Source organism: Gorilla gorilla, chromosome 14 (assembly GCF_029281585.2).
Source record: "Gorilla gorilla gorilla isolate KB3781 chromosome 14, NHGRI_mGorGor1-v2.1_pri, whole genome shotgun sequence".
In the NCBI taxonomy this organism is placed as follows: Eukaryota; Metazoa; Chordata; class Mammalia; order Primates; family Hominidae; genus Gorilla; species Gorilla gorilla.
Window position 1 is genome coordinate 127,829,413 of NC_073238.2, and position 23,625 is coordinate 127,853,037.

A 23,625-nucleotide genomic window follows, 5' to 3' on the forward strand; every position below is an offset into this window, starting at 1 on the left:
GAAAAGGGCTTTCCTTTTAGGGAATTATGACCTTGACTGACTTAAAATCAATATTTGCTCCAGATTTGCAGGTCCAGATCTAAAAGTTTAAATAGATGTCAAGGTAGGTTAACTCAATTTCAGTGACTTTGGTGTTGAGCCTTTGAAACACTGCCTCCCAGTTAAGGCTTGAATAAGTAACAGTTCTAAGGTTGAATCGGGTGTGTTTAAATATTCAGAGCCGGGCAGAGGGATGTGGAAGGCAGCAGGCTACACTGTGCTTCGGGCTCCCTCCTGCTGTCTGTGAGCCTGGACTGAAGCCTCCTCTGGTTCAGGCTCAGAGACCTTGCAGCCCCACCTCTCCCTCCAGCCAGGTGGGTGTGGGTGGCCCAGGGATGCTTCAAGTGGCAGGTTTGTTTTCTGGGGACCCCAATGTGATCGTGAACTTGCTGCATCACAGTTTCCTGCCAACCACCTCCCTGTAAAGGAGGGGTGAGGAGGAATCTCCGTTTTCTTCAAATGTTTCGGTCTCCCACAGACCAGTCACCGGATTCTCTTGGCAAAATGAGGACCCCAAGGGTTTAGAATCTGAATAACTTTGCCTTCCTTCTCCTTATCTTTTCAATCGTTTGTGGATTGTTTGGGGCATATCTGGTGGGGAGAATCTGAAAGTTGAAAATAAGCAATAAAATGAAGGGTAAATGCATTACTATTAGTAAATTTCTAAACAGGGCAATGAACACCAGCTAACTAGAAATTGGCGTGTCCCCAGCATTTGCTGTTTGGGGCTGGAGTCATGTGGAGCAGGAACATAGCATCAGTTGCATCAGCACTCAGGTGCCACTGTGCTGGAGCTCCCAAAACCTAGCATTTTATGGCCCCAGGGTGTCCATTGTTCCAGCTTCCTCTCCATCAAAATGTCAGAGCCACTGGCCAGAGAGAACACGGGGCGCCCCGTGTGATCAGCCACAAAGCAGGCGACACTAAATGCCCATTTTTGGAATGGACTGTTTATACGGGGGGCAGTTGGTTCTCAGAAGGTCTAAATGGGATGGGCCCGAGGGCTGCTGCTTCTGGGTGATCCTCTGTCCTGTGGCCTGGACTCAGGCCCCACTCCTCCTGGAGAGAGTGAAATGGCCTCTGTTTACTTCAAGAGTTAAATAAATACAGGCCTTCCTTGCTTGGAGCCGTGTTTTGGAATCAGTATTTACTTGGTGTGTTTTTGGTGAACTGGAAGGTACGTTTCCAGGTCTGCTTTTCTGTAGGAATGTGGGGAAGCTCTGGCCATCTGACAACTGTGTCAGCCTTGGCGTCCTCCTCCTCCAGCCCCCATGGACAAAGGGTGGGTGGGGTTGCCTGGCCCCCTTCTCACTGAAGGAGCTCCCAGAGAACATGGCCCAGACAACAGCACAGCTACGGGGAGGGGCTCCTCAGTGAGAGGTGGTCACTGGTGCTGAATTGATATGGTGTCCGCTCCCCTCTCAAAAACAAGCTAACAGGTATGCATGGAGCCACAGATATGCCAAGGGTGTTGGGAGCTCGAAGACCACAGTGCCTGCTCTTTTCCACGTAATTTACCTCTGCAGAGGCAGGAACAGAGGTCAGGCAGAAAGCAGGGGTGGGAAAGATCCTGCCTGAAGACTTCACCTGTGGCCGGTGGTTCTAGGGGCCTGGGCAGGAGACCAGCTCAGTCTATGTTGTGTCTGCCCCCGGCTGACCTGGGTTCCCAGCCACCTGAGGCCAGGCCTGCCTTGGTCCTGCATCAGAGCCCTCCCTGCCCAGGGGAAGCACAGACCTGGGGCTGAGCCTGACCCCAGCCAGACCCCAGCCTGACAGGAGCGTTCAGCCACCTGGTAGGGGCTGGGTCAGACGGGCAAAGGCAGGGAGGACGAGGAGGCTGTCAGGGCCCCGCTGTGGGCACTCGCTGCTTCACCTCTCCTCCCCCTGCATGTTTCCAGGTCGCATATGAGTGTCTAGGTTGGGAAAAGGGTCTCTGTGTGGCCAACGGAACTGTCTGCTCTGAGAACACTGTGGCATGCTGGGCTTGGCTTGTGCGCCACTGCCCTCAGAATGTCATTTGATTGTTGATCTTGTGCCTGATGTTGCGAAGTGAGGTGAGGCCATTGTGGAATGTGCACTCATCCTGGGACTTGCTATGCACTTGTCTTGTCACCCAAGGAGAGGGGAGGTGGCCTGGAGCCTGGGGCCTACTCTGTCTCCCTGGAACTCCTGTTTCCAGGCCTCACACAAAGCCACATTGGAAGAGAAAGTGTGCCCAGCTCTGCCCACCAAGCACTGTCCCGGGCTTTCTCAGCTGAGCCTTTTCACCTGTCCACACCCCTCCTCCCTGCTCCAGGACACCTCCTGGGGCTGGAAAGTGGCCGAGGCAACCACCCTTTCCTGAAACCTCAAGGAGGCAGCAACCCCGGCTTCTGCCAGCTGCATCCTGACGTGCTGTTGATGCCCTGCTTCCCATTGCGATGTGGAGGACCTGCGGTCATTTTCACTCCCTCCTCATTTAACTTCACTATCCTTTGGACTTAGTGGAGTCCACAGGGTGAAACCAGAGGAGGGTTTGCATGGAATGACTGCTTTGCTTGGAGCGAGCCTCCCTCTGTGGCATGGCCCTCAGTGGGCTCTTCCCACCAGGCTCTGACTGGCTCCCGAGGGGGCATGGGTGGGCTCAGGGTGTTTTCAGCCCCAGTGGCTCTAACCTGCCCCTTGGTGCAGAACAGCTGCTCCAGGACCTCTGGGGTGCTTTTTGCACTCTTTATGGAGCTTGGCACGTTGCTGTGTAAATAGCAGGTGCTCCTAGTTGCTGCTTTGCTGTGAAAAGAGAAAAGCAATCCTGAATATTTAGAGCTGTGTGTGCTACACCTTCCTACTGTCATCTGTGGGGCAAGTCCAGCACCTGGGGGGCCTGTGGTAGCCATGGGAACTCATGCTGTTTAGGGCGAGTTGGTCACGATGGCTGTGGCTGCAGGGTCCCAGCTATAGTGGATTCCAGCAGCCACAGTTTAATGTAGATGCTGTGCCGTTGGTGACATGGATACTTGCATGCATCAGACCTCCAGAGCTCTGCTGAGTGACAGGCAACATGGCCGGGACCCTGGTCCCAGGCGTAGTCTCTCTGGGGACTCAGGGACCTGAGGGAAAGCTGTCTGAGGCAGCAGGAGAGGAGTGAGGGGCTCATGAGGTGGGGACCCCATCCCATTGCTCAGTGCTGGGTCCCCAGCATGAAGTGTCTGACACAGAGGAGGGGGCCTCACATGTCCTAAACCTGCATCAGAGCAGGATGAGTGGAGCCCAGCCCTCCGTTCTGGGTCCCTTAGGCAGTAGCCTGAGGCTCCCAGCAGCCCCTCAGGAAGCTACCAGCAAATGGAGACATGGGAGCCGCACCCAATGGGTCTGATTGGGTGTGGCTATTTCCATGGCCCATTTTTGCGTTCGGGTTCTGATTGTCTGAACGTTGTGACATTGGCTGATATTTATTTATTGCTCACCACATGCCCGGTTACTGTTCAAATCAATTATATGCATTTAATCCTCGAAATAACCCACAAGGTGGGGACTTTGTGACCCCATTTTACAGATGGGGCTACTGAGGCAGAGAGATTGAGTAACTCCCTCAAGGTCACCCCCTGATAACTAGGATTGGAACCCAGGCAGGTGACTCTGGGACCCAGACTCTGAACCCCTTTGCCATAAGGCAGACTGCGCTGGAGGCTGTTTCCATTCCCCAAAAGAGCCCCTGTGCTCAGCATTTTGCGAGCTTTGAATGTGGAAGCTAAGATCGAGGGCTTGTCTGCTGTCGGAGAGTGGCCACCTACACACATCTTGAATGTGGGTGCCTTTAAAATACAGATATCCAGGAGATCCCCAGAAATGCTGGAGAATAAACGTCAGCTCAGGTTGCTAGCGTTTAGACGTTGCATTTAGGCCCAGAGGGTGGATGCCGCACCCAGGGGCCAGAGGCATTCTTCCCTCTGGCTTTTCATATGGTTTCTTTTCAGTATTTGAAACGTAGAAATCAAGTCTGGATGTCAGAGTATTGATTTAGTTTTCTTTTTTCCCAGGAGGCATGATTAACAAAGAGCCAAAATGGCAAACTGTGTGGAGGCCGTGGCGTGGGCTGTTCCTCGAGAGCCGTGCTTGTAGGGCTGGCCTGGGAGGGCATCCCTGGTCCGCAGAGGCCGGTCTGTGCTGCAAAGCCTGGGCGCAGGCACGGGGGTGACAGGAGGGTCCTGGAGTCAAGGGAGCAGCTAAATTTCAATGCAGCAGCTTCTTTTTGCCAGAGATCCAGGTTAAAAAAAGAAAATGTTTCACCTTTTAAAAAATATCATACTTAAGACCTGCATTTGTTCTATACCCAGATCATCTTTTTAGAGCCAAAACATCAAGAAATATGGCCTGAAAAAGGCTCATGAAAATACTGTTCTGAGAATTAAGTGTTAATGACATTCTGAAACCTCACTGTTTAAAGAGATCCACTGCTAGTATAACAGGACCCCTGATATATTTATGCATTTATAAATTTATAAAATTCATTGTTAAAATCGAGTAACGCTGGAAGCGTCTGGCCCACGGATGATGAGGAGCCATAGTTTTCAGAGGATACTGGAGGGCAGTGCAGCCCTGCCGGCGGCTGCGGCTTTCAGGCTGCTGGGACAGTGGCCGGATGCAGACCTGTGTGGTGCGGCATCTGCTGCTGCAGCAAGGGTGGCCGCATAGGTGACGCCCTGCTAGGCGCATCCAGGTCCAGCCTCGAGGTTGTCCACTTTGAGGCCAGGTCTCCTGGGAATCCGGGCCTGCTGTGTCTACACTCTCACACTCCTTAAACTCTCCTGACCGGGACACACGATGAGGTTTTCCTATCAAACTCTACATGCATTTCGTATGACATCTCTGGATTTCATCAGCTCCGAGTAAACCAAGCCTGACTTACAGCCAGGAAGGCATTCAATACCCAGATGTGGTCACATTCTGCCCATTGGTGCGTGTTTTAGAAGCATGCGTGTGTTTCTGCCCACCTCATGGCTGCTGAGGAGCAGTGGCTACTGCGTGTCGTTCTTGTGATGGCTTTGTGTCGTTCTTGTGATGGCTTCGTGATTTTGTGTGCAGGGCCTTATTTACAGGCCGCCCCCGAGAGCAAAGGATCATGGTGCATTATCTGTTGACGTGACCCTGGAGAGCTCTAATTGAACTGCACAAATGGAAGAATCCTCCCCCACCAGCCCCTGCTGCTCACAGACAGTACGCCCAGCTCAGCAGGGGCTGCTCTTACAAATGCCATTGCAGCACAGGCGGTCAATGCTTGGCATTTTCCGGGGCCCCTGGTTTCCTTTTAGAGGACGCAGTATTTTCAGAAATGGAGTTCACATGTGTGCTCATCAGTCAGCAGCGGTCAGCTGTGATGTCTCCAAACTGTAGAGGCTTTGGACTTTTTGGCCCACTTTCTTCATAGAACGATAGAGATTTAGGATCTTACAGCCCTAGTTTAATCTTGGTTTGCAGATGAGAGGCCGAGGCCCCGGGGTCCTGAGCCACGTGAGCTGGGCTTCCACCCTGGACTCCATGCCGCGCCTCCTCGCCAGATAGACGCCAGATAGACGCCAGATAGACGTGGCCAGTCATGCTGTTTCAAGGCCTTATTCCAGTCAGGCTTTGGTTTTATTGATTTTTTTGTTCATGAAGTAGAATATGGTTCATGTATTACGTACATTTCTGTGTGTTTTTATTACAATATCTCATTTTCATGGGTTTTTATAACTTAAGTTACCTCTAACCTGTGACCCTTGTAGTCTCTTCTTCCACCTTGTGTATCCTAATGTGGGAATTCTGCTTTGGTGGATGACTTTTGTGAAGTTAATTAACATACATTTCATTAGAATAATGCTTTGAGCAACTCAAAGAAAGTGAATTTAATTTTATCACTTAGTTTTTATTTTATACTTAAAGAGCTCTATTTGACTTATTCAGATTTTTGCTATCAGTGTTGTATATACACAAAGGGAAGCTAAGCAAAATAACTTGGTTAGATTTTCCTAAAATTTCTTCATTCAGCATCCAACTCTTCTGACTCCCTTACCTGGGACGTTCCCCAGCTGTCGCCGTCAGTCTTCCTCAGATGCCAGTTTGTTGAGGTGTTTCTCTTTCCCTGATGCCTCATGTGCCAACAAATAAAGACTTTCAGCTCTTCCTGGGCTCTCGAGACCAGGCCTGCTGCATTCTCAGAGAAGCAGAACCTTAGGAGATGCGTGGACGTGCGTGGTTCGTCTGTGCCCCGTGTCATGGGCTGGCTTATGTAATTGTGCGGCTGGCATGTCTGACCTCAGTAGTGCAGACACAGGCTGGAGACCCACGCAGGATTTCCATGTGACAGTCTGCAGGCAGGTGTCCGCTTCTCCGAGGGACCCTGTCCTATTCTCTTAAGGCCATGCAGGGATTGAATGAGGCCCAGCCCACTGTGGAGGGGCACATGCTCCGTTCGGAGCCAGCTGACCGCAGGTGTTAATCAACCACATCCCCACGACTCCCGCACAGCCCCCGACGAGGGTCGGACTGGGTGGCTGGGGCTGGGGCCTCAGCAGGCTGACCCCTGACCCACCCGAGACCAGGCTGCATCCTGACTCACCTTCCTCATTTCCCTGAAATGCATCATTCCTTCCTGGCCACCTGCCCGGCACACGCCCAGGCTGACCGCACGGACCATTTGCTGTCTCCTAGGGTTTGTTACTTCCCGTGCCTTCATTACCCCTGGGGCCTCTCCTCATGTGGCTCCTCAGGCCTGGAATGCCCCCAGCCCTGCTCGTGTGTGGGATACGTGTGCCAGGCACCTCCTGGTGGGATTCCAGGTTCTGCCTTGGGGCTAAGAGCACCTGGAGGCTCAAGGTGACTTCTTTGAGACCTTCCCGCACAGGGTCTGGATGGCTCGTGGGAGAGCCGTGAACACAGAAGCTGCCGTGGAAGCAAATCCTGGGCGGGAGGACGGCTGCACCTCCCCCCGGAGAGCACCGGGGTCCTGCAGGAAAAGCAGAGGTCTCCTATGGCCGCTATGCCTCTTCCAGAAACTTCCGTACGCACAGAATGAGCGTCGCATCCCAAATGCCTGGTAGTGCTATTGCGGATAAATGTTAACCTAGAGGTTTTTATCTGAAAAGTTCCAGTTTAATTTTTAAAGTCTTGTTTTTACCAATTCTGCTTGTTCAAGACATACCATATGCTTTTTTCCTCTAGTTTTTCTTTTAGAAAGAATTGAATGAATTGTGCTGGGATCACCCTCATGTCGTTCTCCCTCACCACCCCCCGTCCTCCGGGTCTCTCCACTCTGGCCCCAGCAGTTGGCGTGTCAGTTATATTTATATTATACATCCTGCCATCTGGGGCTCTCATCGAGAGTTTCTCGGACATGGTGTGACATCAGTGGGTCCTTTGTTTCAGAACAAGCGCGTTCTCCTTACTCTCTGGCACGGCCTCGGTGTTTAGGGGTTTCCTCTCTCTGGGAAGCTGTTCCTTCTCGAGAACACAGTGTGCTTTGTTCCTGCAGTGAGGGAGGTGGGTCATCCTGGGGGGAGAGCTCCTGGCAGCATACAGAACAATAGGACAGGAGGATACTGTCCACGGCTATCTAGGTCTGAGCTGTTCAAAGGTATTCTCCGTGTTTCCATGCGTTTGACTTCTAGGTTAGATTTTCTCCCTGTTAGAGGGAATATCTCATTCCCCTAGCATAGACAGAGGGGGAATATCTGTTGGCAAGAGGGATGTCAAAACCCAAAAGCGAATTATTGGTAGCAACCCACGTGCAGCACACACCCATGACAACCAAGCTGCACAGTGGCCTGGCATGGTGTGTCCACAGCAGCAGCGCACGGGTGCTGGAAACCGAATTTAGACTATTTGGAGTGCACACAGGCTCACGAGGCTTTCTGAATGGTCGGGCCTGTCTCCATCATGGGAGATGCACAGTGGACACGCCGTAGCCTGTCCTGTCTGTGACGGCAGCAGCGCCTCCTGCAGGTGTGGGGAAAGCCCTCTCTGTTCTCACACGTCGGGCTGCGGCAGAGGTGCCTGTGTCACCGAGGTCCCTCGGTAACTTCAGGGCAGAGGCCTTCTGTCCCGGACGCCTGCCCTCAGGGGCTGTGTCTTCGTCTGTTTTCTGCTGCTATAACAGAGTATCACAGATTGGGTAATTCACACACAATGGAAGTTTAGTTGGCTCATGGTCCTGGAGGCTTGGAAGCCCAAGATTGAGGGGCTGCATCTGGTGAGGGCCCCTGAGCTGCGTCTTTCCAAGAGACGGCCTCACCCGGCGAGAGAGCGGAGAGACCGAGAGGGGGCCAAGCGCGCTCTCACAACTGAAACAGCGCTCGTCCAGTCACGAGGGCAGGGTCCTCAGACCTGGTCACCTCTTCTTAGGCCCCATGTCCCAGCATGGCGGCATTGGGGGTGAGGTTTCCCACACACAGCCTTTGGGGGACACATTAAACCCCAGCAGACTGCCTTGTCCCCTGCTCATTTTGGTTGTTGCGTTGAAACGTGGGTATGATGGATGCTGGAGTTTCTCTCCAAGGGGGCGGGATAGGCCGTCATTCTGGGGAAGGGGGGCTTTGGGGTTTCGGTGTCCAGGGCTGTGTCAGTTTCCTATTGCAGTTGACAGATCACCGCAAACACTGGCTAACCACACACATTCATGGTCTATAGCTCTGGAGGCCAGAAGTTCTAACACCAAGGTGTGAGCAGGGCTAGTCCCTTCTGGAGGCTCCAGGAAGAATCCTTTCCTCGCCCTGTCCAGCCCCAGGTGCTGCCTGCATTCCTGGGCTCATGGCTGCACCACCCAGACCCCTGCATCCATCCTCACATCTCCTCCCTGCCTGAGCCTCCTGCTGCCCTGCTGGAAGGACCCTGGGATGACCCTGGATCTCCTGGATAGCCCCCAATGGCTCTCTGTGGTACGTGGGGGCCCAGGTTCTACCGTGAGTGACTGCAGGCCATGCTGCAGCTCAAGTGGGGACCCCTGAGGGGCCTCCAGTGTTTGGGCTGCAGTGACCAGGCATCGAAACACACACTTCCAGGGATGTTGGGGTCCTCCCTGCCCCTGCTCTTCCCATGCATTCCTACCAAGGGGAGTCTGCTATGCCTCCACGTTGCACCTGTTCTCCACGTGTGTCCATTTGAGCACACGGCAGAGCCCTGAAGACTTCTGAAGATGCAGGCTGCTAAGCTTTCTGCATATACCACGTCTTAAAATAATACAAAATGTGATGAAGTGACTCTGCTGTTATTGTATTGTCATTATAATAAAATACAACTGGGCACTAATTTGAAAGTGTCGAGTGATCTTTGCAGGTATTCACTGCTTTGTACTTGGGCAAGCATTTGCCTTCCCACGAGCAGTCTTCTGCCTTGGGGTTCGGTTGGCCCTGCGAGGAGATGCCTTGTTCCCCAGGGGCAATCGTGCAGCAGGGCTGGGGGACAGGGCCTCAAGTCTTCCTTTAAAATCTGAGGAGCTCTGGTTCCTCCTCAGGGAACATGGTCAGGCCTGGTGGGACTGGCCCTGCCGTTCCCTTCCTGCTGCTGTGGGCTTGGTGTGGGGTCCCAGGCCCAGGCCAGAGCCCACCCCTCTCGAGGCCCTTCCTGCCATGGCCTGGCCGGGACCTGCAGCCCTCCTTCCCATGTCTGTGGCCACACACACAGCTGGGCTGTTGAGGGCATCCCCACTGCTACTTCCCGGGAGCTGCAGTCACGCTCAGTGAGCCCTCTGTCCTCCTAGTTCAGGTCCTTCCGGAAGGTGCTTCCTGTGACACTGAGTCCTCGCCCCAGCCCAGCAGAGGCCACTGATGGATGGCCTGCTGGGGTACGGAATCAGAGGGGCCTCCTGCCTTGCTGTGACCACAAGAGGCCACTCATTCACCCTCACTCCCGCCCTCCCGCTCTGCTCCTCACTCACCTACCTCCTCCAGTTTCTGCCTGCACCAGCTTCTCCGTTGCACAGCGAGGGGACATGCACACACACATGCACACACAAACACACTCACACACGGGCTCACACCCAGGCATGCACACACACGCACGGACACGCACACACATGCGCACACTTTCATGCAGACATGCTCACACCTGTGCATGCACAGATGCACACACACGCATGCACAAACATGCTCACACACATGCACAAGTCACACTTACACATGCACACACACTTGCATGCAGACATGCTCACACGTGTAGGCACAGATGCTCACACGCATGCACACACACTCAGGCACATGCACACACACATACACACGTGCACACACACATACAAACACACATGTGGATTTATCATCTAGTGAGGTGGTGCTGTCTCCTCGGAGGCCTGCATGTGCTGGTGGATTGCGGTCCCTGTGTGGTGTCGGCTGGGCCTGCTGTGCTGTGAGGAGCCAGCCATGGGGGTGGGCCTCACTTCTAGCTGACCCAGTTGGTGGCCACATCCCTGGTGCCCAGGCCTGGTCCCTGGCCAGTGCAGCCTTCACACCTGACAGCATGGACAGACCCTTCTTGCCCAGACCGCAGCAGTCAGGCACTCCCTCTCCTTCAGCTTAGGGCTGCTGGGCAAAGCACAGGCCTAACTCCGGAGCAAAACCCCTGAAGGCCCCAGCTCCCTAGCCGTTCTCCTAGGACCTCCCCCCAGGCTCTGGGAGGGAAGGCCCCAACCCCTACCCAGAGAGGGTATGAGGAAGGAGCCCCCCGTGTGCACCGGCTCTGCCCCTTTCTCCAGGGTACAGGCAGGAGGGGAGCCCCCCAGGCAGCCGATGCCCTCAACACAGTAGTTTGCTGAACCCAGAATCCAGGCATCTTTGCCTTCATTTTGGCTCTTCCAGGAAGAATCCCGTTGGTACCCACTGCTCACCAAGCATCTGGCCTGCCCAGATGCGGGGTGTGCTTCCCCTCTCTGAGCAGCTAAAAGATGTTTGAAGGGGCGGGGCCCGTGGGTGAGAACCTGTCTGGGCCTGGAGCTCTGGGAGGTGGACGAAGGGGTTCTGGAATATTCCAGGCTGGTGCCAGATCTGTCACGGCAGCCTTCTCTCATGCCTGGCTCAGCTCTGCCCTGGGCACAGACATCCCCTCTGTAAGGGCCCGTGGCTCCCACCCACCTCCACCGCCCTCAGCAGGGAATGCTGCTGTCTCTTCACGTCCTCCTCCCAAACTGGGGCCCAGGCATGTCTCGTGGAATCTAAAGCTGCTTTTGAAGGAATTCTTCTTTCTCCATGGAGCAGATTCCTTCTCCTCCTCTGGCAGGGTCTGAGCGTGCTCCTCCTGGCCAGGATTCTGGGGCCTGGCATCAGAGCGAGTGGAGGGTCACTGAGCCTCCGCAGCTCCTCAGAGCGCTCTCTTTGCTCAGGACTCCACAGCACGGCATGGCTAGGAGGGAATGACTTGTGTGGGGACTGGGATAGGCACCAGGTGGAACCTCAGGTCTGTCAGCAAGGGCCCTCGGGGGTCCCCAGGGCCACTCACCTCCCTGCACCCATGTCTCCAGCCAGTCCTGCATGTTGCTGCTCCATAGCCTGTCTTGGTCCCTTTCCTGCTATTGTGGGTAGAATTGCGTCCCCTGAAAAGATGTGTTGAGTTCTAACCCCCAGCGCCTGTGGGTGTGACCTCATGTGGAGGTAGGGCCGCTGCCTCTGCGGATGTGTGAGCTCAGATGGACTCACCCTGGAGTAGGAACCATCATCCAACCACCGGTGTCCATGGAAGACGGGGAGAGATACAGGGAGACGGGCTCGCAGCTGGATGGGGCCACAGCCAAGAGTGCTGGCCCCCCAGAAGCTGGCAGAGGCAGGGCGGCTCCTCCACTGGCTTCAGTGTGCATGGCCACGCCAACCACCCACTTGCTCCAGGCCCCAGAGATTCCACCCCAAGGACGCAGGGGACTCAGAGAGGCTTGGCCTGCAGCCCCCACTGGAAGGGCTGTGGATGGGGTTCTGACACATTCCATGTAACTGAGAGAGGTTGGGTTAACCAGGCTGCCTGGGAGGAGACGGCATCCACTTGCAGGTGCACCTCAGTGCAGGGTTGCAGGGGGCGGGGGGGCCCAGCTGGGGCTGTGCATAGCCCACCTCGGATGGCCCCTGCCCACGGCGACAACTCTCGAGGTTCCCTTGAGGCGGCCCCGGCACCCCAGGTTCTACAGTTGCCCACGTTGATGTCAAGCTTTGAGCTGTGGTTCTTGCCTCAGAAGCAGGTCTCCCCACCATGCAGAAATGGTCTCTAGCTTAAGTGAGTTTGCCTTTTGTTTTTTAACCAAACAAACCCATCCTAGCAATACCCGGGCTGCCCCCAGGATGGCATGAACCCATCATGATGCTCCCTGCGACAGGGAACCCCTGCCAAGGAACAAGGTGCAGAATCCCACAGCGCCCTGTGTCTGCTCATGTGGATGCATGTTACCATAACACTGCACATATAAAAATCATGTACAGATTTCAGAAACTTTAAAATAGCCATACCCTTTGTCCTGTATCTCTGCTTGTAGGAAATTAACCCAGAGAAACAATCAGATGTGAGATAATGATTTGCCTGTGTGTTTCTTTGCCACAGTGTTTATGACAGTCAAGAATCACTAGAAAACCTGATTAAAATTTGAAACACACATCCCAGGAAATATTCACTCAGCTATTTAAAATCATGTAGAGTAGCAGCATCATGAAAAAACGTTTGAGTGAAAAATTTGTTACAAAGAATAGACATTGCTGTTACAATTTTGTATAAAAAGGCATCAGAAGGATAAAGACCTCTAGGTGATGCTGTTAAAGTATATTTTATTTTTATTTTCTATATTTTCCAAAGTGAACACAATGATTTTGTACTCAGACAAAAATACATATTAAGTTACTTGTTTTATGCATCACAACGTAACGGTCATTTGTGTGTGAGAACTTCAGGTGATGGAGTCCAGGTCAGCAATCCTGCCAGATTTTATCCCCAAAAGACCATCTCCTCACTAACTGTCCTTATCAACTGATTCTGCGTTTATAGTTTATGTTAATGTGAATTCCAGACTTCCTTGCTGGGCAAAGCCATAAAAAAAGTCAGAAGTCCAGCAGCTCCTCCTCTTCCTTCCTCTCCTGCCCCTCCCCTCCCTGTCCCCCACTTCAGAAGTGCAGTCCTTCAGTCGTCCGTGTGTGGACCAGGACCTGCTTGCTGCTGGGACACAGGGACCTGTTCACACGTCACACTGGCCCCGGAGGGGGAGGTGCCAGCAGGTGCCCTCCCGTCACCGCATGGAGGCTGTCACATACCCAGGTGCCATGTCACCTCCGCTGCAGCATGAGCTCTGGGCAGGCAGGAGTCACCAGCCTTGCTCAGTGCTGCACCTCAGAGCCAGCCCTGGTTGTCCGGAATCGAGGGTTCATTTCCAGATTTCTGGGGCCACAGCTCCAGTGCATCCCTGACATGCTGGGTGTTGTCCCGCGGGGCTCTCCCAGTCACAATGAGCTTGTGAATTTCCTCGCAGTGCTTTTCCAGTCTCTACCCTCTCTGATACCCCTCCCAAGACATGGAGTGAGGCTGTGCAGAAAACACCTATGCCTGCCCTTCTGTGGCCGGGGCCACTGTGCCACTCCATAGCCCCTGCTCCCCTAGCCTTGGGGTTGGCTCTGGGAGCCTGGCCCTGCCTGCTCCAGCTCCCATTTCTCACCTCCGCTTTGTGGCTGATCATCCAGAAAGGTCGCTATGAGGATGTTTGGTATCCAGGTGTCGCGTTACCTTCAGCCTCCCTCCTGGGGCGCCTCTGGTTCCAGGGAGAGAGGCCGAGCCAGGGATGGAAAGAAGCCCATCCCTTGGGACACACGGCTTGGGACCTTACCTAAGTGTCCTGGGTCTACCTGTCGGGAACTCTGTGGATGCCATTCCCCTTGCGACACTACAGGTGTCCCCGATGCAGACACCACAGGTCTGCATCTTTGTGCCTCTGTGTGGCCTGGGGCAAGTCGCTGAACCTCTCTGCATATTCTGTAAAATGCGAAAAACAGTGCCTTCTCCCAGCTCTTTGTAAAGACCAATAGTTTACAGCATGGGGAGCACTCTGGCAGGTACCTGGAGCGCCTAGTGCTCCCTAATGCCAGGTGTAATGGTGACGATCGTTCTTTAGGCAAGTATTAAATGATGTTTATGGAAAGATGGCATCATCTGTGCTATAATTTAAGGCAGAATAAAGACTTGACAGAGCTAGAGAGAGACTTAGTTGAACAAATCAGCTCCTGAAATTGTGGGTGTTGGAAGGTCCAGGGGCAGCTGGGGACTGGGGAGAGTTGGGTTGCAGTCCAGGCTGTCTGGGAGCAGAGCTCCCTCTTCCTCAGGGAACTTCTGTCTTTTTCTCTCAAGCCCCTTGATAGATTGGGTGAGGCGCACCTACGTTATGTCACACGCCTTACTCAAAGTCTACTGATATAAGCGCCAATCTCATCTAAACATACCTTCACAGAGACATCTAACCTAGCATTTGACCCAATATCTGGGCACGGTGGCCCAGCCAAGTTGACGAGTAATAAAGCCAATGACCACAGAGACCAAGGGTCTCCACCCTGGTGCCCCAACATGACATGGTGCCAGCCAGAGGATATTGGCCAGGGGACAGAGTGGATGGCACAGGGTTGAGGAAAGAAGCCAATAGCATGTGTGGAAATGCCCAAGGGGTGAAGAGGGAGATCGGAGAAGCGGGACAGGCCAGAGGGTGTGGCCCTTTCCTTTCATCTTGCTTTTAAGATGCAACAGATTTCAGCAGTGTTTCTCAAAGTGTGGACCAGCACATTCAACATCCCAGGAAATTTTGCTGGAAATGCACATCCTCGGGCCCCATCCCAGACCTCCTGGATCATCAAGGAGCCATCAGAGCCCAGCTGTGTGAGCTTAACAAGCCCTTGGTAGATCCTGACGCAGCCCAAGGCTGGGCAGGCTGGAGGGCACCTGCATGCCAGGAGAGCGGCCGGGAGAAGAGGGCAGGTGCTCAGAGGGAGTGTGGCCTAGGGCCGTGTGGGCTGAGGACCAGGGAGGGTGTTGTGCCTTAGACTAGTGGAAAGGGCAGGGCCTGCATTTCAGGACGCTTCTGCCTGATGACAGGCTTTCCCTGAAGCTGGAGGGGCAGGGTTGGGGTGGGGGGGCGGTGGGGGATGGGGAGTGGTGAAGGTTCCCTGAACTGACAGGGAATGAGTTAGGAGCAGACCCATTTGAGGGCACTTTTTGCAGACCATGTGTAGACAGGAGGTAGCAATTGTGCAGCCGTAGGCACCCTGGGCAGCCCAGGGAACGCTTGTCCACAGAGGGAGAGGCTTCCGTCCACTCTGAGGCCTTTCCAGAGTTCTCCTTTCACTGGTCTCCAAAGAGATTCTGTAGAACCAAGTGAAACTGCTGATACTCAATACGTTTCTCATGTTAAACAAAAACAAAAACAAAGCAGCCATTTCTTACAGATTTACTCAATACTTTCTATCTGGTTATTATGCCTCTTATTCTGTAATTATTTTTTATTTTGAATTATTTATTTCCAGATCTGTCTGGCCTATAAGGCCTGTAGGCACTATAAGGGGGAGTACTGCGTCACCTTCATCTTTTTATCCCTTTGGCCTTGCTCCGTGCCTGGAAAGCTCACCACACTGGAACGTCCAGGTGCACACGGGCCACTGGACAACGGGATGTTGGGGGACACACATGTTGCCGGATGCTGGAATGGTGCACGCATGCTCTTTTGGACGCTGGAATGCTGGTGCATTGTTGCCGGATGCTGGAATGGTGCACGCATGCTCTGTTGGATGCTGGAATGCTGGTGCATTGTTGCCGGATGCAGGAATGGTGCACGCATGCCCTGTTGGACGCTGGAATGCTGGTGCATTGTTGCCGGATGCCAGAATGGTGCACGCACGCTCTGTTGGACGCTGGAATGCTGGTACATTGTTGCCAAATGCCGGAATGGTACACGCATGCTCTGTCGGACGCTGGAATGCTGGTGCATTGTTGCCGGATGCTGGAATGGTACACGCATGCTCTGTTGGACGCTGGAATGCTGGTGCATGTGCACATGTTATTGGCATGAGCTGTAGTTCAAACCTCAGCCATATGATGCCTGAATTCCCAAACCATTCATGGAAATGTGTACTTCTTCCTGCTGGAATTCTCTCTCTCTCTCTCTCTTCTTTAACTGACTGGGGAGTGAGGTCGGGGGGGGCGGGTCTTGCTACATTGCCCAGGCTCAAACTTCTGGGCTCAAATGATCCTCCTGCTTCTGCCTCGGCCTCCGGAGTAGCTGGGACTACAGGCCTGAAATACTGTTTCTTTAAGGAAGGGCATGTTACCTATAATACCAAACCACAAAAGGATAGCCGCGGTTTTGGGCGAGGAGAGCTCAGAGAGTTTCTTGCACATGGCCCTGTGATGGCGGCCATGGCCCTGCATAGACACGAGCTGGAATCTGCAGGTGGCAGCCAGGACGCTGCGTGTGTCGAGTGCACAGTGTGGCTTGGTGCCAACCATGGCGAGGGTGGAGAGCCCCGTGCCTGCAACGCGCGCTTCCCTCACTGGGTCCTGCGTCCTTGGGCAGGCGATGCCCCTGCGGGGAGGGGCTGGTCCATCCCCGGCCAGCCACGGACCCACGCATGGACCCAGCGACCCACGGACCTGCTTACCTGGGCGCGGCGCGGGTGGCATGCTGCCACACGGAAGGGGCGCGCTGGGCTGCTGCGGCCTCTGCAGCTTCTGCACCTGCCACGGGGCGGCCGGAGGTAAAGGGAGGCGGCGGCCAGGCGCGGCCCCGCGGAGGCAGCTGCACTCGCGCTGTCCACTCGCGGCTTCGCGGCTGCCCGCAAACCAGGAGGGCGTGGAGACCCGGAACTGGGGGGAGGGGCGGGGGCACTTGTGCGGCACCCGCGGGGCTCCCAGGGGACCTCGGCGGTGACACGAATTTCTAGGTGACCTTGGCGGTGACACGAATTTCTAGGTGACCTAGTGACACAGGTGACACTTCCAGGTGACTGCGGCGGTGACCCGCGGGGCTCCCAGGTGACCTCGTTGGTGAGCCCCGGGGCTCCCCGACGACCGCGGCGGTGACACGCGGGGCTCCCAGGTGACCTCGGCGGTGACCCGCGGGGCTCCCAGGTGACCTCGGCGGTGCACTCACGGGACTCCCAGGTGACCCGCGGTGGTGACACACCGGGGCGGGCGCGCGCCGCTTCCGCTTCCGCCGAGCCGCCCCCCGCCCCCCGCGGCGCAGCGCGCGCCCCCCTCCCGGTGGCGCGGAACCAATCCTGGGCAGGGAGGCGGTGGCTCGAGGCTGAAAGCGCTGCCGTGGCCCCCTCCCCGCCTCCGCCGCGCCCCCTCCCCACTCGCACGGCCCCACCCGCAGGCGCCCCCCGTGCGGAGGAAGCGGATCTGCCAGGATCATTTTTGTTGTGTCGGAGGATGAGGTTTTGGCTGAGGACTGAAGAGATGGCCTTGGAAGAAATGGTGCAGAGATTAAATGCGGTTTCCAAGCACACGGGTAGGAGGAGCTGCTGGCCGTCAGTGATCTGTGCTTAAGCTTGACATCATGGGCTGAAATGTGGGGAAATGCGTCTGATTTTTGTAAGCCGCCCTCGTGTTCCTTTCTAGCCGTGGTAGCTGTGACATGGGGGGCACTGGTTGGTAGCTGGTGTGTTTTCAGAGGCTGTCGGCGATCGTATGCTGCCCGGGATAGTCAAAATGACTGCACGTTGGTGACACTGGCTCTCTCAGGGTTGCTGGGTCTGCATGCGGAGCCATTTGTGTGTCTGAAATCTGCGCATCAACCTGCCTGTCCGCAGCCCTCGCAATGGAGAATGCATTGCGAATGGAGAATGATCTGAGCCAAGGGCTTTCAGAGCTTGGGGTTTCAGAGCCAGGGGTAGGGATGGTGAAGCTACCTGGAAGCTCGTTTTGAGGATGAAAAAACCTGGACTAATCAGGTGGTTCTTTTCTTCATTAAATGCAATTTAAACCTAAGACAAATGTTTAAGACGGTATGGATAAAGAGTGGACTGGACGTTCATTTTCAGTATTAATGGAAATATTACTTCAAATAAGCTTTGAAGAGCAGTTCAGATCGATTCTTTTAGGTGTAAGCAGAGACTGGGCTGACAGCTTGCATCTGGCCGTGGCTTTCAGGCTGTCGCATCTGAGTTCTCAGGCTGTGTTATGCAGAAGGGAGAGCCATCCTTAACTAGTTTTCCTTGAAATGAAGAGGAAATAATGATATATCATTAAAAGTAAGTTGCCAAGTGTTTTGCCTGATGTTGCCATATGTTATGTCATATATGCCATTACTAGTTGTCTAACTAGTACTTGCCTGGGAGATTAAAACGTCAGTTGCTTGGTTTGGGTGTGGTTCTCTTTCTCTACCCACCCCGATGGATTCTGAGAGTGAACCAGTGATTAAATCAGCATAAGCACCACCGTATGGGATGGTCTAATCAAGATGTTTTTAATGGGGGCTTTTATGATCAAAGCTGCTGGGTTTATTGTATGTGGGTCGAAAGAAAACAAAACCATTTTCATGCCGTCTGCTCCCTGATTCTTAGAGAATCAGCTCTTTTTCTGAAGCTTGAGTGGAGCTTTTCCGTGCAGGGTTTGCAGGGTTTGAGTGTGGCGAAGGGCTGCGTGGATGCCAGGTTCACAGGGAGGCTTCCGATCGGCTGTGGGGGTGGAGGAGAAAGCCCCCCTTGCTCCGCGTGCCTCTGCGTGCCGTTCGGTGTCAGAGTCACAGAGTGGGAACCGCTCCAGAGGCTGATGTCATTCCCCAGGTTTTTAGGGATTGGGGTTTCTTCATGAGCTCCGAGAGACGTGTGCGCATTTTTAATTGGAAAAAGGCTATCTCAGAAGAGCAGCAGTGACACTGGCTGCTCACTGAATGTCGTGCGAGCCGGGCGCTCGGTGTGGGCCATCGTCTCTTCTGGAACAGGCAGTGAGATGTGCGTCCTCCCACACATCTGCATTACCGATAATTGCATGCTTCACCAGGACTTTCAAATCCAGCTTACCAGATATCCTCGGTTGTGAGCACCCTGTAGTGTTTAGTTAGGGGAGGTGACCCTGCATCATACTCCACTTACCACCCATTAACACTGGCCTCTTCCTTCAGCACAAACCCATTTTCTGCTCACGCTGTGTGAGGTACTGCTCAGCGGAGGCAAGTTATTAGGTTGAAGGCTGTAAAACCATCATGAGGCGGGTTTATGATGCAGTATTGACATGATGCTACCACAGAGTGTAGGGGTGTGTGGTGCACATTCTCTGGTAGGGGTGAAGGTCAAGGTAAACCTGATCCCCACCTCGGGTTTAAATTCCAAGCACTTCCTCAGGAGAGTTCCCCACCTGCAGCCAAACACTCTTCAGCGGGAGGTCATGGAGCTGCTTCTCCTTCCAGGGTCATGCTAGGATCCGTGCCAGGTAAAAGCTGATGGCAACAGGACACTGATGTGGCAGCTGGCATAGGTCCTCAGGGCAGTGGCGGGGCTAGGTCACAGCTGAGGGATTGCGTACAGCGGCTGGCCTTAGAGCAGCTGCCTCATTCAGCTGTGCAGAGCTTCACCCTCTGTAGATTCACCCCCAACCCACAGGCATTTTATCTTTGCTGCTGTCCAGGACATGCTGCTGTGTTTTAATTTCAGATTTATGCATTTCTTCTGTCACCTAGAACCTTCATTATCTAGGCTAATCTGCATGTAAAGAAGGATAATGTGTGCTGTCCATATGGTCTGTGAATCTGTAGCCTTTGACCTTGAGAATTGACATTTTATATACTCTTCTGAACCTGATCTTCAGTAACAAGGCCAGCACTTTACAGTGGCAACTTCCCCCGGGCCCCCCTTCTATGTGATAGGGCTCATTTTCATCTGTTTTGGTTTTCTCTTTGGAATTTTAGTCATTGGTGAAAAGGTAGAAGACATTCGAGGGAGCAATGCTATGGATCTAGTTGATTTAAGCATTCGATGAAACAGAACAGTGGTCCTCCAACTACAGCATGTATATGCATCACCTTGGGGGCTTGTTAAAGCACAGGCTGCTGGGCCCACCCTCAGAGTTTCTGATTCAGGAAGTCTGGGGTAGGGTCTGATAATTGACATTTCTTAAGTTCTTGATGAAGTTCTTCAGGAATCAAACTTGGGGAACTACTGTAGTAGAAGAATCTTTAAATCTAGCCCCACCTTTTCCATTAGTTGACCTAATACTAACTCTTGTCATAGACAGATGATGATAGATGGATAATGCATGGATAAATGAGTGGATGGATGGATGAATGGGTAGATGGGTGGGTGGGTGGATGGATGGGTGGGTGGATGAATGTAGGGGTGGATGAATGGATGTGTGGGTGGGTGGATGGATGGATGGATGATGATGGATGGATGGATGTGTAAGTGGATGGATGGATGTGTGGGTGGATGGATGGATGTGTGGGTGGATGGATGGATAAATGGATAAATGGAGGATGATGAATGGATGGATGGATGAGTGGATGCTTGGATGGATGAGTAGATGGATGGATGGATGGATAAATGAGTTAGTAGATAGTGGATAAGTGGGTGGATGGATGGGTGGGTGGATGAATGTAAGGGTGGATGAGTGGATGTGTGGGTGGATGGATGGATGGATGATGATGGATGGATGGATGTGTGAGTGGATGGATGGATGTGTAGGTGGATGGATGGATAAATAGATAAATGGAGGATGATGAATGGGTAGATGGATGGATGAGTGGATGCTTGGATGGATGAGTGGATGGATGGATGGATGAATGAGTTGGTAGATAGATGGATGAGTGGATGTGTGTATGTAAGGTAGATGGAGGGGTAGGTGGATGGGTGTATGGATGGATGGATGACTGGATGACTGGATAGATGAATGGGTGGGTGGATGGATGGAGGGAGGGAGGGATGGATGCATAGATGAGTGGATGCATGGATGGATGACTGGGTGACTGGATGGATGGGTAGGTGGAGGATGGATGGATGGATGGATGGATGGATGGATAGATGGGTGGGTAGATGGGTGGGTGGATGCATCAATGAGCAGATAGATGGATGAGTGGATGGATGGATGCATAGATGAATGGGTGGATGAATGGGTAGATGGGTAGCTGGATGGATGTGTGGGTGGGTGGATGAGTAGATGTGTGGGTGGGTGAGTGGATGGATGATGATGGATGGATAGATGGATGGGTGGCTGGATGGATGAATGAGTGAGTGGGTGGATGGATGGGTGAGTGAATGGATGGATGATGGATGGATGGAAGGTGGATGGATGAATGGGTAGATAGATGGGTGGATGGATGGATGGATGGATGAGTGGATGAATGGATGTAAGGTAGATGGATGGATGGGTGAGTGGGTGAATGGGTATGTGAACAGATGGATGACTAGACAAATGGGTGGGTGGATGGGTGGATGGATGGATGAATAGGTGGGTGGTAGATGGGTGGGTGAGTGGGTGGATGGATGACTGGATGGATGGATGGATGATGATGGGTGGGTGGGTGGGTGGATGGATGGATAGATGGATGTGTGGGTGGATGGACAGAATGACTGGATGGACAGGTGGGTGGATGCATAGATGAATGGATGCATGGATGAGTGGATGGATGGATGGGTAGATGGATGGGTGGGTGGGTAGATAAATAAGTGGATGGATGGATGGATGGATGACCGGATGGATGGATGATGATGGATGGGTGGATGACTGGATGGATGGATGAATGATGATGGATGAATGGATGGGTAGGTAGATGGATGGATGAATGGATGGGTGGATGTGTAGGTGGATGAGTGATTGGATGTATGGATGATTGGGTGGGTGGGTGGGTGGATGGATGGAGGAGTGGAGGAGTGGATGGATGGATGGAAGGTGGGTGGATGGATGAGTGGATGGATGGATGGATGAGCAAAAGCTGTGTGCTGCCTCCTGTCCTTAAGCTCTTCCTGGGAAGGGGCCTGTGGCCTGAGCAATGGGCCGAGGGACACAGCAGCACGGAGGGGCTTTGGGGGGTGAGGGGGCTTCCCAGGACCACCACACAGGCACAGCTGTTCGGCACCACCCAGTTGCAGGTCTCAGAGGAAAAGCTCTGGGGGGACGCGCCCAGGAGGCAGGGGCACGCATTTCTGTGTGGAATTGAAGAGCTCTCAGTGGAGTAGGTGTGGCTCCCTGGCAAAATGCCACCTGCTCATTAGCCAGCCCAGCGGTTTCTGACGGACGCCTTAGCACTCCCCTCTCACGCCTCTGCCTTCGGCCTCAGTGATTGGCGTCTCCTCAAGGAGCCATGATTTCTTTGTCCATTTTTTAAATGTGCTGAGGCCCTTTAGGAGAAAAACCATGCAGCCAAATGAGGTACGTCTGTGTGGGTTGCTGACTATTTTGTAACATGAAATTTAGGTCTCTAATTAGATAGGTGTGACTATAAAGTACGGAAACATTTAAAAAACAATTAGCTTTCATGGGATGTTGTTATGGATCTTGTTAGTAGGGATTCCGGAGCAGGTTTTAGAGATTTGAGCAGAGGGAGGCTTGTGAGGAAACAGTGAGTCCTCTGAGCATCCTTGGTGTCCCGTGTTGCTGACCTTCTGTGATCTGATGCCACGGCTCAGTGCTTCCCGAGAGCTCCTGAGAACGCAGCGCTCAGGCCTCCCAGCTGGGTGAGTCCGACGCCCTCCATGCGAAGACGGCGCGAGCACGGCTTCACCTGTGGAACCAGGGGCAGACTTATGAGCTCCCGGGGATTTCAGTTCCAGCCTGCTCTGAGGACACTGGGGGGCCGGCCCTGTGTTTGCTTGGAGCGCCCTTCAGGGAGACACGTGGCTCCAGGGGCTGGCGCTGAGTGACCACAGGCAAGGCCTCAGGAGTGAGTGATGCCAGGCAGCACCTGAGAAGGGGATGCCTGTGAGGTGCGTTCCGAGTTTCGTGGGGACTTGTGTTGGCCACCGCCTCCTGAGTCGCTGGCCCCTTTTCACGCTGCACCTGTGCCTTGGGATGGTGGCCGCCTTCCAGCATCTTCCTGATCTCTGTCTTCAAAGCCACTCCTGACTCTTCCACTGCCGCCTCTGACCTCATCCCCCACTGTGTCATCAGCTTCCATCCTGGCGCTTCCTCACCTGGTGCCTCATTGCCCGGCACTTCCTTATCTGGCATTTCATCACCTGCTGCTCCACGTCACCTGCTGGCTTCCTCCTCCTTTAGTCTTACGTTTGGAGTTCCCTGCATTTGGCTTCCCTAAGGGTAAGACCACCTTCCATAGTGGTGCAAACTCCCCCTCAGAACTAGGGGCACCAGTTCTGCAAAGGCACCTGGGCATGGCTAACCTCTGAGTCTGCAAAGCCTCTTGCGTGGCTGACTTCAGGTCTGCAAGGGCCCCCGGCGTGGCCAACCTCTGAGTCTGCAAAGCCCCTGGCATGGCCAGCCTCTGAGTCCATGAAGCCCCCGGCGTGGCCAACCTCATTGGATGAGTTTGCTTGGACTTTTGCACCCCTGGCATGCTGCTGTTCTGCTGCTTTTCATAAGCCTGGCCCCTTGGGTGTAGAAAGTGCATGGATTTTAGGGGTTCCACTCATTTTGCAGACGTTCTGGAGAAAATCACATTTGTTGATCATCGATACCAGCTGAATACCAGAGGGTGCA

At 53.7% G+C, this 23,625-nt stretch overlaps 1 protein-coding gene across 14 annotated transcripts in view; it reads left to right on the forward strand.

Annotated features, from left to right (window-relative positions):
• Positions 1-23,625, forward strand: part of MCF2L (MCF.2 cell line derived transforming sequence like) — a 211,958-nt gene that overhangs the window by 63,773 nt on the left and 124,560 nt on the right. For 5 of the 14 annotated variants that reach the window (XM_055360211.2, XM_055360215.2, XM_055360209.2 and 2 more), the window contains exon 1: positions 16,166-16,733. The exons of 3 other annotated variants lie outside the window; for them this stretch is intronic. In XM_055360211.2, the coding sequence (XP_055216186.2) occupies positions 16,484-16,733 (250 nt within the window). In that variant the 5' untranslated portion in view covers positions 16,166-16,483. 6 more of the 14 variants (XM_055360208.2, XM_055360216.2, XM_055360219.2 and 3 more) reach the window with 6 other exon arrangements.